Below are 15,695 nucleotides of genomic sequence, written 5' to 3'. Positions count from 1 at the left end.
TTTATTAAAAAAATGTGTATGCTTAGTTCTGTAGTTTCACTAAATGGGACACCATAGGAAAGGTCTGAATACTCTCCGAGGTTCCTTAGTTAAGTTGTAAATTTCAAGCAAACACTCAAACATGAAGACTAGAGAGGAGTCAAAGCAATACACGGATAAAAGCATTGAAAAGCACAGATCAGGAAATGGCTAAAATAATTCTTGAAGTTTGCTAGGCTCTGTAAATGCCTGTTAGTGACAAATGGTGAATTGAGAATAATCAAAGACATGAAAGACACTTAGCATTCAACAAATTTCAAATTTCATGGGCTTTTTCTGGATTTATTGAGTTCTGGGTGGAGTTACAGTACATGTACATTGATTTGAGGGCTTACTGGAGGGTTTCCTCCTGATGCAGTGTTTAAAAGAGGTAGGATTTGTTGGATATTTAACATTTATAGTATGACAGAGCTGTTCTCAAGCAGCAGATTGACCTCACCTCACTTAAATTGTTACCTGACCAAATGTCAGTTGGATGGCTGAGGACTGCAGCTCATAGCTGTACCTCACAGCACCCTGGGGCATAGTGAACAAGCAGCTACTGTACGCCTACGATATGCACAAAGCTCTCTTGGTGATCTTGAAATGGCCAGTGGAGTAAGTTATGTGCAAACATTTCACACTTACTGTAAATATTTGTAAATAATCAGTTTGTCTTGTATTTGGTTTTTCCAAAAAATAGATGTTTGTTTCATTGAAGTTGTACCCTGTTCTTTAACAATGAAACTTTTTTGTGCCTAAAACAAAGAAATCAGGTGATCTCACCTGACATTTTCTTACTAAAGAGGGAGGTGCTATTATCTTTTATGGGTTTGCTGGAAAGGTGGTGTCAGGCCTTCTTATCAATTTATCAAAATTAACCATGGAAATGGATTTTGTCCTTAACCTACCTCTTTATTCATGAGTATTCATGATTGTTGTAGGTTCCCCTGGCATACAGAAACATCAACAGCTTTAAAAGCAAGTCAATCTCCCTGGACCACTGCCATCAGCAAAGTGCCTGCATTTTCACAGTTTCCAACACCAGCTCCATCTCCGCCGGCCTCCTCCTGTCAAGAGATGCTATGTCAAAATGGGGGAACTTGCCGGCATGTGCAACTGAAGAGTGGTGCCACTTCCTTTGAGTGTGAATGTCCTCTACATTTTACAGGTCGCTTCTGTGAAAAAGGTAAGATTCTATTTGATCCAAGTAATGTACAGTAGTCTCATGTTTTGAACATGCTTCATATTCAGGGGTACCTATGGCCAAACTCTTTTTTTAATGTGCCATTTGCCCAAAGTTTAACCACTGTAACAAAAACATGACATCTCAAATCACATTAGGAGTACATTTTAAAATCATTAATTGATTAATAAAACAAAATGAAACAGGACGTCAAACTAAAAACAATGAATAGAGAACACATTAAAAATGTAAGGAATAAAATGTGTGTTTCTTTTAATGTTGCTGTTTTACCTGCATTACAAAAGATTATTTTAGGTCACATCTTTATAGGATTTAGGAGAATATTAATTTTAACAGCAGTGTTCACAATTTTATTTAAGAGAATGACACAAAGACCTTTGGAGCTCCAGGGAGTTCAACTGTCTGTGAATTATTACCAGTAGACTGGCTGGACTTTAAATTGTGTTTATTGTAATGACTTAGTAGATGAGATCTACATATTGTAAGATAGTTACAGCATATATTTATGGGTTTCCTTAAATTGTTGTCCATTTTACATACATGTATGCCTTCGATGTGAAATCTCACTATGTGTTATTGCCTTGTGTCTACAATTCATAATGACACTGACAATGACCACTTGACAGCAGGATCTTCTCTAAGTCCTCCTAGGAAGCAGCAGACATCATTCTAATGGTTGCTGACATCAGTTTCCCTCAGTATCATTTAGAAGAGTTGTCTACAATACTGACAGATATTATCTAGTGTGACAGCTTGTTTTTGTTTTGCCAAAGAACAGGCAAAGAACAGGCAAGACACACAGTACATAAGGAGAGAAAAGTCCTCATGGTTTGCTCCACATGCTCTAATGCTGGGAGAGTCCAATTATTGACAATCAGAAAAGCTTGCCTGTATTAAAAAATGGTCTTTTAATAAAGGGGAGACAATGGTGCAAAATTATGTTCAGGCATGATTTCTTGTAGTTACACAGTAAATACATTTATATCAGTTTATAAATAACTAGACATCCCTATATGAATATCAACAGAGGATGTGTTTACTTTTTATGCCAAGTAAAATAGAAATTTATCATGCAGCATAAAACAGTGAAGGATGCCATATTTACAATCAGTATAGTAGATACTCATATTATCATAGCTCAGCTATAAATGTTATACAGATGTGGCATTGAGGATCAATCAGTTTTTTTTAAACAACATCTTTGTTCTTCATCTTTATGTTTGTATCTTTCCAAGCTCCGACTCCTTCAAGATTTGTTCAGCTTGATGTGTATCTGTCTAACAATGTTATTAAATTGTTAAATGACGCGGTGTGTATAGAGTTAATCTCAATAACAGGGTATCAGATGTTTTTGACCAGTGGCACAATTGAAGGAAGTCTGGTTGGCTCCTTCGTAAGATTCAGTGGCTATAATGTAGACCAATTCATTTTTACACTCTGATATATTACTGACGCACTGGTTAGTGGATGAGGCATGGGTTTGGAAATGGGAAGAAACTGCAGCTTGAGCTAGAGGTTCCAAAGGCAAGACAAACAATAGATATGACAGTGGGTGTGGCAGGCCAGATCTTGGGGAGACTAAAATAGCAGCTGACATGCTACCAGATACCAGAGGACCTCTAGCTTCTGTATATAGACTACCAGGGTGCCATTTTAGTTAAGTGTATTATTGGTTAAGAGGATCCGCATTGTCACATGGTGTTAATTAGTAGTGGTGACTGGGTTGGATACAGTCTGGGGAGACCTTTTGTTTTAAGTGGAGTGAAGTGGGGCTTCTCATACAATGCTTGCTATGGTACGACTTGGTACAAACTCTGCAATAGAGCCTCCTCCTCCTTGAAGGTACTGATATCTTGAGTTTTTATCTGCTTAAGAACTCAGAGTCACAAAGCTGACACATGCCCCTAGACGTATCAAACTGGTGGGAGCACTTGCTTCCTGTTTGCACCAAATACAAAGGAAGGATTGCCATATACATTTGTAAGTATGCTAATGACACGCAAATCTATATGATGTAGAAAACCAAGATGTCTAAAAGCTTTCTTGTCAGCAGTGTCCCTTTTGATATCCAGTGAACGAGTGGCACACAACTGTCTTTCCATGCCTGTATAATGCAGAGAAGGTGGTGAATGATCTCAGAAACAGGACCCCCTTTAACAAAGCGTGTCTGATCATGGCAAACAGACAGGATAACTTGCACAGAGTTTGGGATCTTTGACTTTTTTTTACTAATACTGATATAATGTCAACAATATCCCTTTAAAATGGTATTTCCTGAATGAAAAGCTTGTTTGGTTTTCAAGTTCCAAGTAAAAAAATTGAACTATGATCTGAAGAATACAGTTGTGGGACAAATACAGTAGAATTATTTTAAAGCGTTATATATTCCATAGATTATAGATCTTTTCAGGATCTGAAAGATGGTTAAAATCAAGAGACACCTCCTGAAATATCTTATTTTTTAATAATGTGGTATTAAAACGCCAGTCAGGAAATATGAAAATGTATCAGTTAATACAGTGATCTGATAGCGATGTGGGTAGTTTCTCATAGTATAGTGTAACTTGTGACAAGACAATAATATGCTCAGTTCAAGAGTACAATTTATGTCTGTCTTAAAATCTTCTGTGGCAGAGGGGTTAGCTGCACTGCATACCTGTATATCAATCAGATCCAGATCAGACGTATACCTTAACAACGCTGTACATGGTAGAGATTTAGCATTCTGTCCTTCAGTTTTAATCTCTAAAGTATGTGATTCATGACAACATTAGAATCTGCATCCAGAATCGCAACAGACCCATCAAGTAAAAGATGGGATTTGGCCAGATTAAAAATAAATATGGCCTAAATGTTAAATTCCATATTTCCAGTGTCGAGGGTCTTATGCAACTCGGTTATAGTTCAGTCACTCATATCAGGAAAAGTTTATGTAGTACATAGAGCAAGCGATTGTATGATTTGTTGGACATCAGCCAGAGTTGAGGCTGGAAGGCAAAACAATTCAGAGAAGGCTTGAGAAGGTTTAAGAAAACAAGACTAACTGGTATTCAAGCAGCTGACTGGGACATAAAAACATCTGATGCAGAGGATATGGCAGAAGGCTGGTCATGTGGAGCTAGTGAATCTTGCCTGGATCCAAGAAGGACCACATCGAAAACAACAGGTCCTTAGGCATTAAAAGATACAACAGTGAAGATCAGATCAGATGTAATCGCGTATACGTAATCACGTATGTATACGAATGGCTTCTCATGCAGAAATTCAAAATGTGAACAAGAGAGACAAGCTTATTATAATTTAGTTTTCTTCAAGTGATATCACGGAGAATTATGAGTCATAAATATATATATATCCATCTCAGTTGGATCAGAAATGTAAATAAAATAAACATCTAAACGGGTGATATCAAAAACAAACAAGGGGCGGGTGACAATAGGAGCTCTAACTCTGGGTTGCCATCCTGATATACTGTACCAGCGACTGTATGATCAAGGGAACTAACGTCTAAAAGGCAGAGGATAACCTCACCAATCAAGGACTGGCACGTCCCTCTGATCCATCCACAGAATAATTTTTCCAGGAAGAAATCCTAGAAGAAATTCCAGGAAAAAATCGCCCATGCATCATCAGAATTATTGTGGCATACTGTCTGCATGAAAATGATCTGCCTGCTTGGAGGTCTTTCAGGGGTGATGTTAATAGCTAAGAGATAAAACTGATATTTCTATGTTCCAGAGAATGTCTGAGCTGGTGCCAGAGAGTTTTGAAGTGTTTATTTGTGTGTTTACAGACACTGTGGTAAGCCTTAAACTGACTGTTTAGTTGACAAAGCCAACCATAACTGGCCAAAGTTTTGTAATTTATTGGAAAGTTCAAAGTCCTGCAATGGCAATGGAATGAACATACTAAGGTGCACTACAGCTGATATAGAGACATGTAGTTCTTTTGTAAAACTTTATTTTTTTCTAGAGTTATATTTCTTCACAATCTGTTTAATGACTTATATATTAGACAAACAACATCATCTACATCTTAACTGAAAGCCTAACAAAAATAATGGACTCTGTGCAAAATTCAGCCAATATGAGAGCTCCTGGAATGCTGCCAGTCTGTACTGTGCCAGTCGCTGCCTGTCACCACTGGAGACCTGGGCTGCAGTGTCTCATGCCACAGAATTATTACACTTCTGTCAGTCTGGTCCCTGCTGCACAGTTGTTGATGACAAAAAACTAAAATGTAATTTTATATCTTGGCTCAGTGCTGTACAACTGTCTGAGAATAAAAATGACCATTGTGCTTTAATAACATCCTTCAGAGACAAAAGCCCTAGATAAGGATCCAATCCCTGTATTTTATATGGCAAATTATTGTTAATCCAGCATCTAAACAATCTTTTTTGTTTGGGGTAAAAATGAGCATTCTAAGGCAATGAAATCCACAATATTTATAGACAGTAGTTCATAAATTGAAAAGCTTCAGAACACATGCTAATATTTATTTTCTGTTTTCTAAAAGGTCCTGGTATTAGAATTCATTAGAGTTTTGCAAGAGATTGATTTTGTTTTTGTTTAAAGTAGTTAGCCTTAGATCCCTTCTTTACTGGTTTTTGCTCTTATATATTTTTGTCTTTTTACATATTGGCGACTATGCTGTTTACTGTGCAGTAGTTATAGACAGTATCTAAATGTTTCCATATATTGTTTTCTGTGGACATTGGAGATGCTAAAACATGGAATTATATTGGTACCGTAGTTGTGTCTTACAATACACAAAGGTAAGGGAAAATACTAAATAACTCAAGCACGGTGTTAAGAATGCAAGTAGGATTTATTGTTTTTGCTTGCAAAATAAATGCTGTTAAAAAGCTTTATGGATTCTTAAACAGAAAATACAATTAGAGTGTGATAACCAGGTATGTAAAACATTTCCAAAGCTGTTCTGTTCCGGTTCCTTGCCATTTATCATACTGAGTTGAACAAGTAAACGTTTTTTAAAGTGCCTCTCTAATGCTGAAAATTCATTTTCAATTATCTTCTCTAGTTTATATGTAAATATTTAATACCAATAGGCAGGCATGTTTTTTTTTATTTTTCAGTGTTGTGAAACCAAACTGGTTTCTTCATTAGTGTTAACATAAATACAAGCCCCAAAGGAATGACACTCTCATTTAGTTTAGCTTTCTTGTTGATAGTTCATGAATTTTAATGTGCCCTGTATGATTTTCTTCAGTGATATCACAAGTCCCGTTGACCTCTGGATTTTTCATCACACTGTGCCAAGAGTCTGTAAGAAAATTCAAACAGTAAGATACAGAATGCTGCATGATTATCCATGTCTACATTTTTTTTCTGAGTTCAGATCAATAACAGACACCAGATGTCAAACTGATTTGGTTTTGAGACTTGTCTGACGAGGTATTAGATTGGGATTAGCAATAGAAAAATCTCTATGACACTGAATTGTGAGTCTTATATATAGCTCTCTCCCACTTGATCTTAATTAAAGTTAGAACATTAGAAGAAATGTACCTACCTGGCCATACTTGCACTGCACAGAGGGATGGGCAAAGTACTTTTTCCCCCCTATAGAATCTTAATGGGCTTTTTCTGAGGACAGTGCCCATCTCTCAGACAGTGCTTGAAAGGATTAGCAGCTAACTTTAGTCCCTTTAGTTATTTTTCATAACCAAGCAGGATTTCCTCTTTTTTTGGAAAGCAGCCGGGTCTGCCCAGAAGAACTCATTTAAACTTAATTCTAGGCCAAACCAAATGCACCCAGGGATCAAATCCATGACATCCTATTTAAAGGTTACTGCAGATAACCAATAGAATGTGCAAAAGAAACAAAGCATAGAAGACATATTGGGTGGCACTCAAATGTCGTAGCTACTGTGTATAATTATTAACATTGTCCAGTGGGATTATTTAATTGTTAGTTAGTCTTGGCATTCTTTTTTAAATATTTAAATTGATAAATGGATTTAGAGGTGAGTGTTCTATGAAAAGTACATATGTTTCCAAAGTTAAACTTAAACTTAAAAACTGAAACGTTTTTACTAGGAATTATATATTTTGATATAATGGGCGGAGCTTTTTGCAAATTTTAACAAGGTGTTAGAATCTAGAGCACACTCTTTTGAAGGAGCTTGTCCAACAGCAGTACAGATAATTATAATGCATCTTTTGTTACATTGGTTGTAAAGCTTCTCCTTTATTGTATTTAATCTTTTACTCTGCAGCATTATTTAAATCATTGCATTTTAGTGCTAAAATAGTTAGAATTTGTGTGGGTTAGACACCTCCCATATAACTTGGCTTGCTAATTAAAACCCTGCTGTTTCTGGAGAGTAACCCAGTACTCATTCATATTCCCTGCTCCCTTCTGAGAGTCAACTTCCATTTTTATTAAAGTGCAGGTTTTATGGAGCATACAATATACTGTATATACCGTAAACAGACAAGCAAGATTTGGAGGACAGCCAACTATATAAACTGCTTAAATGGCAGAAAAAAACTATGCCTGTAAGTTAATAATGAAAGTTAGTAAAAATTAAGAATATCATTAAGAACAATGAACAGTTTATAGTTATTATATCCCTAAATGTGTGTTTTAATTAATTTGATTTTAGGTGCCATCGTTCATGAATTATACTTTTCTTTTGCTTGATTGTTTTTGTTTTTATCATATTCAAGAGACAGAATAGCAACATAAAATATATGACACATAGACTATACAATGTGCTAATGATTGAAGAATAAATCTGTTTTTAAAGCAAACCATTTTCAGATGAAAATAATTTACGGTTTTCACAGGGAGAGATGATGTGAAAGTGATTCTCTATGAGCTTAGCTGTTGATGAGTGAGGCACAGCACCTGGTTTCATGGATATGAAGACAGAACACTATAACGTGTGTAACTGGGCTGTGTTCCATTGGCCGATACTGTGGAGCTGTGCACAAATATCCCAGATCCCAGAGACATGAGTGAGCATTTAGCAGTTGCAATCTGCTTATTTTCCCATGCTTGCCAATGAGCTTCCATGTAGTTAGTATAAAAACGAAAAAAATAACTATGATTTTTTATTTTAGTAAAAACTCTAATGAAAAACCATTGTTAAGATGAAACTGGTTTGTTTAATTCTCAGCAGTGGATGATTTGTTAAAATTCTCTATATAAAAAATGATATTTTTATTAAATGAAACCCAGACATGTTGCAAATAGTTCACAAAGAGATGCAGAGTTGAGATATAAAGACAAGGGAAAATCTTTGATTTTCCTTCCTGTGAAATTTTAATACCTTAAACTTTCATCGTGTTTACAGTGTCAGGCAGTCTTGAATATTTTTTATTCCTCTCATTTTTACCAACCATCCTCCATAATAAGCAGAAAGCAATACTTTCTCACCGCTAAACCTCAGATAGTGCAGTATTCAATGATGGATTTAAATTCTGATTGGATGTACAGTAGTAACATTTAACCACGCACAGAATTCTGTTTTCAAAGCATGAAGATGTAAGCAAACTAACAGTCACCTGTCCTGAGTGAGGCTATATAGATTAACCGAGTCTGCAGCATCACTTTCTACAATGCTCCTGAGAATATTCTCTCCGGAACCTTAGCAAGGGAATATTGCCTTTTTCCAGACACCATCAGATAATGTAATAATAAAAATAGATGACCTGAATCAATCTGCTCGGCTATCAGAAGCCCTTTCTAGCACAGCGACTGCTGCGAAGGTGGTGCAAGCTGCAGGATGCCATCACCTAACAAAGTATTCTCCAAGAGTCATTGAAACAATATTTGATGCAATATTAGTATTATTATTCTTTTTTAATATCGGCTGATTAAGGCTTTTTTTAAACTGGCTATATGTAGCACCCATTAGTGAGACAAAAGGTGACAAATGATAGGTCAGTATGTTTTAGGTTTTTTTACTCATTTCTCATGGATACAAATAATAGAAGTAAACTAGAGGAACATCTGTATGGTAGCAGCAGTCTTACTTACCTAGATTAATAAAAGTATTTGAACAAACTAAAATTGAAATGATTAAAAAAATAGATGGATACCACCACTCTTGATATGATATGCGTAACATATTCTTGAATTCAAGTCCATCAACTTAAGGTAATGAATATACTTGGATGTTTCTGGAAAGTATTGATGTGGTCATTTTACCTAAATTTTTCCAATGAACACTTGCAAAGTTCAAATTAAAAACAATAAACAACACATGACTGAATAAACATAAGTTGTATAAGTACTTAAAAGCCACCAAGGCCTGGCAGGCTGTGCAGGGCCCAAAGAAGCAGAGCCAGCGATTCCTGGGAGGGGTAGATGTTTGGACAGTGAACACTTTATCTTTTGCAATCAGCCTTCTTCTGCTCATCTTTCTCCAGAGCCATGTGTTGTTATGGAATTATCTGTTCCTTCTCTGATTGATTAACTTCTTAATCGCATATCTCCTTAAATATAAAAATCTGTTTTTCCTCTCAGTTTTTTTCCACATTCACATTTTAGAATTCAATGATTTTAGTTAATTAAAAATAAATTATTACTTTTGTCAGCTACAGTATGTTGCTCTCTTGTCAACAGTGTTAACTTCATGTGAACCATGTTTCTTATAAATGTATTTGTCTTAAATAAATAGTATTTTAATAACATCTATTTTGTTTGGTGTGTATTACACAAAAGGAGAAATATTATCAAATTTGCTCAAACCGATGAAAATTTTCATTTTAAATTTGACTTTTGTGAGAAAAAGGTAATACCACAGTATGTTTTTTGCGATTTCATGATTGTTTTGTGACCCAAACTGATTTGTAAATTATGTGCCACAGAGTATGTCTGTAATAGAGTACAAACATTGCTTTAATTCATGACAAACTAAGGTTGGTGCTGGAAGAGGTGTTAGTGGGTGAGCTCACCCTGTGGTCCATGTGGGTCCTAATGCCCCAGTATAGTGACGGGGACACTATACTGTAAACAGGTGCCGTCCTTCAGATGAGACGTAAAACCGAGTGGTCTGTGGTCATTAAAAATCCCAGGGCGTTTCTCGAAAAGAGTAGGGGTGTAACCCCGGCGTCCTGGCCAAATTTCCCATTGGCCCTTACCAATCATGGCCTCCTAATAATCCCCCTCTATGAATTGGCTTCATCACTCTGCTCTCCTCCCCACTGAGAGCTGGTGTGTGGTGAGCATTCTGGCGCACTATGGCTGCCGTCGCATCATCCAGGTGGATGCTGCACATTGGTGGTGGTGGAGGGGATCCCCATTACCTGTAAAGCGCTTTGAGTCGAGTGTCCAGAAAAGCGTAACATAAGTGTTAGCTATTATTATTATTATTATTATTATTATTATTATTATTATTATTATTATTATTATTATTAATAATAATAATAATATGATAGAAGCAAATAACACAACTTGGTTTTCCCATTAAGCTGCACCAAGTGCTTTTTTTGACATATTTGAAACCATGTTATCATAAAACAAAAAGCTTTATGAAAAATTGTCTACTGTTTTTAACTTTTCCCTTTGTAAAATATACTGCAATAGTAGAATCACCCAGCAGTTTGAGGAGAGTGCCTTTGTATTAACTTCCCTGACCCTGCCTGAAGCACTGCCAGCTGTTGGCAGAAAGCTGTTTGGTTTCAAATTGCATGATAAGTGTCTTTATCATGTGAAATGACCCATAAAAAGGGTATGCTTATCACGCATTGTTGTTTTTTGTCATTGTACAACAGGGATAAATGTTGTGACATCATTTATAAACAAGCCTGACAGGTTAGTTTTCTCCAGAAACTTGTCATCTTTAAGGTATACAACAATATTTTAATACTTTCCAAAAGTGTTTTAAAATGCTTCCTTACGTTTTGGTTTGGCAACATCATTACCGTTATTTGTAATAGGGTGTGAAAATTAGTGAAGATTAACAGCAAAACTATGAAGCAAGTCCAATAAACTCAAGTTCAAGAGCTTTATGGAATGAGAGCACACCACCTCCACTGAGAATTTACACAGCTCCCATTTAGGAGAAGCCTCTGTGTCCCCAGGTGGAAATTTTTCAAATCTTCACTGAACTGCTCTGTAACATCTTGCATCCCTGTATGTTTTGCTTCTGATTCAAGCAATCAGTTTTTCAACTGTAAACTTTGCTAACCTTTCTGAAATGCAAAAGTAAATGAAAGCTTGTAAACTGGTCATGTTTGAAGATCATACCAATTTAGGAGGATTAGCAAGCACTGTAGAAACAGAAAATGGAAGATAAGACTATCTTTGTGTCCTCTGTACGTGTGCAATTTTCTGCACCTAGATTAATTTAGGTTTAAGTACAGAACGGATGCAATCATGACTCCATTTCTCTTTCATATTATATATATATATCTTGCCTTGCGCCTCTTGCTTGCCAGGAAAGGCTCTGGCTCTCCCATCACCCTGTAGTGGATGAAGTGGTTAGAAAATGGGTAGAAGTATGAACTCCTTGTTTTTCTGTGCTTGGAGTGTGTGGAGTAGGTTAGGTACTGTAGATTTTGTATTTGCTCATCATGTATCTGCAATTGACAGGGGATTTTAATAACAGAATCTCTGCGAATGTCAAGGTCCTAATGTAAATATTAAATAAGTTAATAATAAATTCATTAACTGCAGCACAAGTTCTTTTTAGCAGTCTCCTGGATGATAAGAAATGTACACATTTAGCAGATGCAGACCAGTTTTTATTTCACTGGGGCTCATCAGTGCATGGATGATGTAGTACACTTTTGTTGCTGTTCTCACATTCATTTGGGTTGACAGCTCTAGCTACAGTAGTGCACAGGATTGAATACATACTGTAAGATAATTTGTACTACCTAATTAGTGATACAGAATTCAACCCTAAATAGTTCCTGTTGTAAAAACTAATCAACTTTACAATAAAGAAGTCAATAATATTATTATGAGGCTACCAAAAAGGATAATGAATTCACAACTGTGATTTTTCAGTTTTCTCTTATTAGACAGATGTGAAGAGGCATTACAGAGAACTTGAAACTGACTGTTGGAGTCCAAACCAAGAGTACAGCACCCCTACCCTTAGGCATGCTTCAGGGGAGCATCACAAGAACAGCATCTGCTTGATTTGTTTTAAATGCCTGTTTTCCAAACAGTCAGGTCCCTTTAATTTCTCAGCACAGTTCTGCCATTCTAACAATGTAAACAAACTTATCATAAATCCTCTTAGAGCAGTAGAATTCGCAGGCTTGCTTTATCTTGCTTAAAACAATTTGTTTATTCTTGAGAGCTACTTTTACATTAGTATCACACATCGCTAAACAAAAAAAAAATTAATCTTTAATTTATAATACAACCCAGATAAGTATAGTATCCAATTTAACTAAAGTGGTGTTCATATCACTAAAATTTATTTTCAAAGCGGAAGCAGTAAATTAATTCATTTCCATCAGTATTATGCTTCATCCTGTAATTTGTTAAACTGTAAAGAAACAGTATGAGATGTTTTATCAATTTGAAAAATATGATCCTTAAACTTTTAGAATCTAATTTCCAGTGGTGCCTTTTGAGTTTGAGAAGGATAATTCCTAAGCATGCTGATAAACCGAACCAGGGATCAATGAGTTTCCCGCTGTTTCTGCATTTTATTATTTTGTAGTCAAGGAGATTTTTAGAAACAAGCAAACTGAGAGCAAGAGAAGCTGTTCTGCCAGCCTGAATGTCTGAAAAGCCTGAAAGTTACAAGGAAGTGTATTTTCCTTTTATTAAAATACACAAATTATTTTTTCATTATTGTTGCTACGTATTATACAGAAGCATTACTTGATTTCAGAGCCTGTGCCCGGTGCCGGAGTGGTAACTCTATCGATTAGATTGGGGGTGGAAACTGTGGCCATTATTGGCACCCAAAGGGATTTTTAACAACATGTGCAATGAAAGTGGCACATTCAATAAAAGTCTAATAAGCCATGATGAAATTAAGTTAAAAACAATAAAAACTGTGCTTGAATGTTCTGTAGTTCTCTTCAACACACTAGCCAACGAAAACTCTTTGGCATAGAAAAAAAATATTCACTTGGGTTATTTACTGCATTATTTTCAGCAGGCCTAGCCGGTTGTTTTCACAGGAGAGCTCGCAGTCCATGCCTCTGCTAACATTTTTCACACTTATTTTCACACTTAACATTTTGGACTGAATGGTGATCGCTAAGAACACAAAGTTAGATGCTCACCCATTTCAGCCCTTTTGGAGAGATGAATACAGCATAGTTTTGTTCAACATGAATACCATGTTGTTTGTGCTCTAAAATAAACGAATAAAACTGATACAGATATAAACAATGTACCATAATTGGACTAGCAATTCTTGCGAGATGCTGTGACTCAGACGGAATTCTAGAACAGCTGTGCTGAGTAAACCCATGCGTGGCACAACAACAGGGGAAGATATAGCTAAGATGTTTATTAATAATTTTGAGGAAAGAGGAATTGATATAAAGAAAATATTTTCTGTGACGACAGACGGTACCCTTGCTATTGTCAGAAAACAAAAGGGATTATTGTGGGTCACATCCTCCACCCCAGGGTACATTTCTTTACTTTGGGAAATGTTTTTGCCAAGATTTTGAATTAATAATGAGCCTAATAATAGGATGACTACAGTGCTGAAAAAGGTGAATTGTCTTGTTGCTGCATTTGCCGTGAAGCACAAGCAGTTTCAACGAGCCTGTGATTGGAGACATTAACAAGGGAAAGCAAGGGCAGGGATCACCTTAAATGGTTATTTTTATTAATTAAACTGTAAGTAAGCTGTAAATTGTTGAGTGGGATTGCCCAAGATTCAGTGCACCATTGGCAAAGCACCAGAGGGAAGCCTGGGAATAGTTGTCTAGGATGACATTACTTTTCTCCAATTAGTATTGAGCTCTTGTGGGTCTATCTTGCCTTTGATATATGAAAAGACAAGTGTCACAGATAGGTGACCCCTCAAACAAGGATTCTTCCTGCCTTGTACAAGACTATGCCACCTGCCGCTGGGCCTCTTACTTCCCTGCCACAGGCTCTCTTCATCTCCCTGAATCACCAGTGCATCCTTCGGCCAGACAAGATCATTGTTATATGTAATATCCCATTTTTAGCAGTCCCCAAAAGTATCCCTATAATACAACAATTTCTATAACTGCCTACAAATAAAACAACTCATCTACCAGTTTGCTGGCAGAACAGTACCGAGAACCCAGATGCACCTCAGTTACCAAAAGCAATGTCCCAAAGAAAGAGTCAACTAGCATTATTCTCTGAGCCGAGCTCCGTTCGGTGACCTGGTATGCCTCCATACACCGTAGTGAAGAGACATTGAAATTCCAGGCATCCTCCACTCCCAGCGTCTTGGATAAACGTGTCCCTGTTTGTCTCTATGGGTAGAGGGGGGAGACAGACGATGCTGGGGTCTTTCTTCACTTCTCCCATTCCCTGGTTTCCAAGGTCCAACTGCTAAACAAATTATATATATATTTTATATATTTACATATAAAAGCAAATTATATATTTTTCCCTTTTATGTCTTCTAAATGGAACATACAGTATCCTTACAATCATAACGCATAATATTTCAGCAACAGCTCTAATGCTGCCTCCATGGCAACCAGATTACTAGCAATACAATCAATGTATTCTATTAGAATAGTTAGATTGTATACACCAATAAAATATGAAATTAAATAGTGTGCATCCAGAGTGCAACAGTACGCTCCCCACACACCCGCTCTCAGTGGGGAGGAGAACAGAACCTCAGTTTTACGTCTCACACTCCTTTCTTACAGTACAGTGTTCCTGTCTACACAGGGTGTTGAGCATCTCCCCTTCTAGGTACTGGCCAGGCTGTCACCTGCTGAGATTCAGTGGGCTGCCAGTTTCCGAAATAAATTAATTTGCAAAAAAACAATTTAGCCGTGGGTGACTTTTTTCAAAATGTAAAATTGTGCAATACTTTATGGGGATGTTCAAAACTAAATTGTGGTACTAAAGTTCTAATGTGCATGATCTCTTGATGGGCCATGTACTGTATATGAACATGTATTTAGGAAGTGTCAAACTATTAAACATCCTTCGACCAGTGGTACGTATTGTATCTTTCAGTAGCATTCCAATACAAAAGGTTAAAGCTGTTGGAGTCCTTACAGGTACATGTACAGTTTATGAGATAAAGATAGATTTAAATTAAAGTGAAGAAAAGTTTATCCGAGACTTGACTGCATCCCTTTTGTTTGGCTTGTGCATGAAAAAAAAAAGTGCTCTCTGTGAGACTTCCTATCTGTGAAGCCGTTGACAAGAAACAGCCTCTCTATTTGCCAATGAGTGGTTAGCTGGTGTTGAAAGATTTTTTTTTCTGCAAAATATCAGGGGACAGCTAAAAATAGATGATCAATAAGGCCCATGGCTATTGAAAAGCAATTTAGAGTTTTCCTGAGAG

The 15,695-nt window shown here is 36.6% G+C and overlaps 1 protein-coding gene across 1 annotated transcript in view; it reads left to right on the top strand.

The window, feature by feature from the left end:
* eys (eyes shut homolog) overlaps positions 1-15,695 on the top strand; it is a 352,522-nt gene that overhangs the window by 225,555 nt on the left and 111,272 nt on the right. The window contains exon 38 of the mRNA XM_069179989.1: positions 963-1,207. Within this exon, the coding sequence (XP_069036090.1) occupies positions 963-1,207 (245 nt within the window). The remainder of the gene's footprint in view (positions 1-962; positions 1,208-15,695) is intronic.

Source organism: Lepisosteus oculatus, chromosome 17, assembly GCF_040954835.1.
Source record: "Lepisosteus oculatus isolate fLepOcu1 chromosome 17, fLepOcu1.hap2, whole genome shotgun sequence".
Lineage (NCBI taxonomy): Eukaryota > Metazoa > Chordata > Actinopteri > Semionotiformes > Lepisosteidae > Lepisosteus > Lepisosteus oculatus.
Note: the sequence above shows the minus strand (reverse complement) of the source record. Positions and strands in the feature narration are given on the sequence as shown.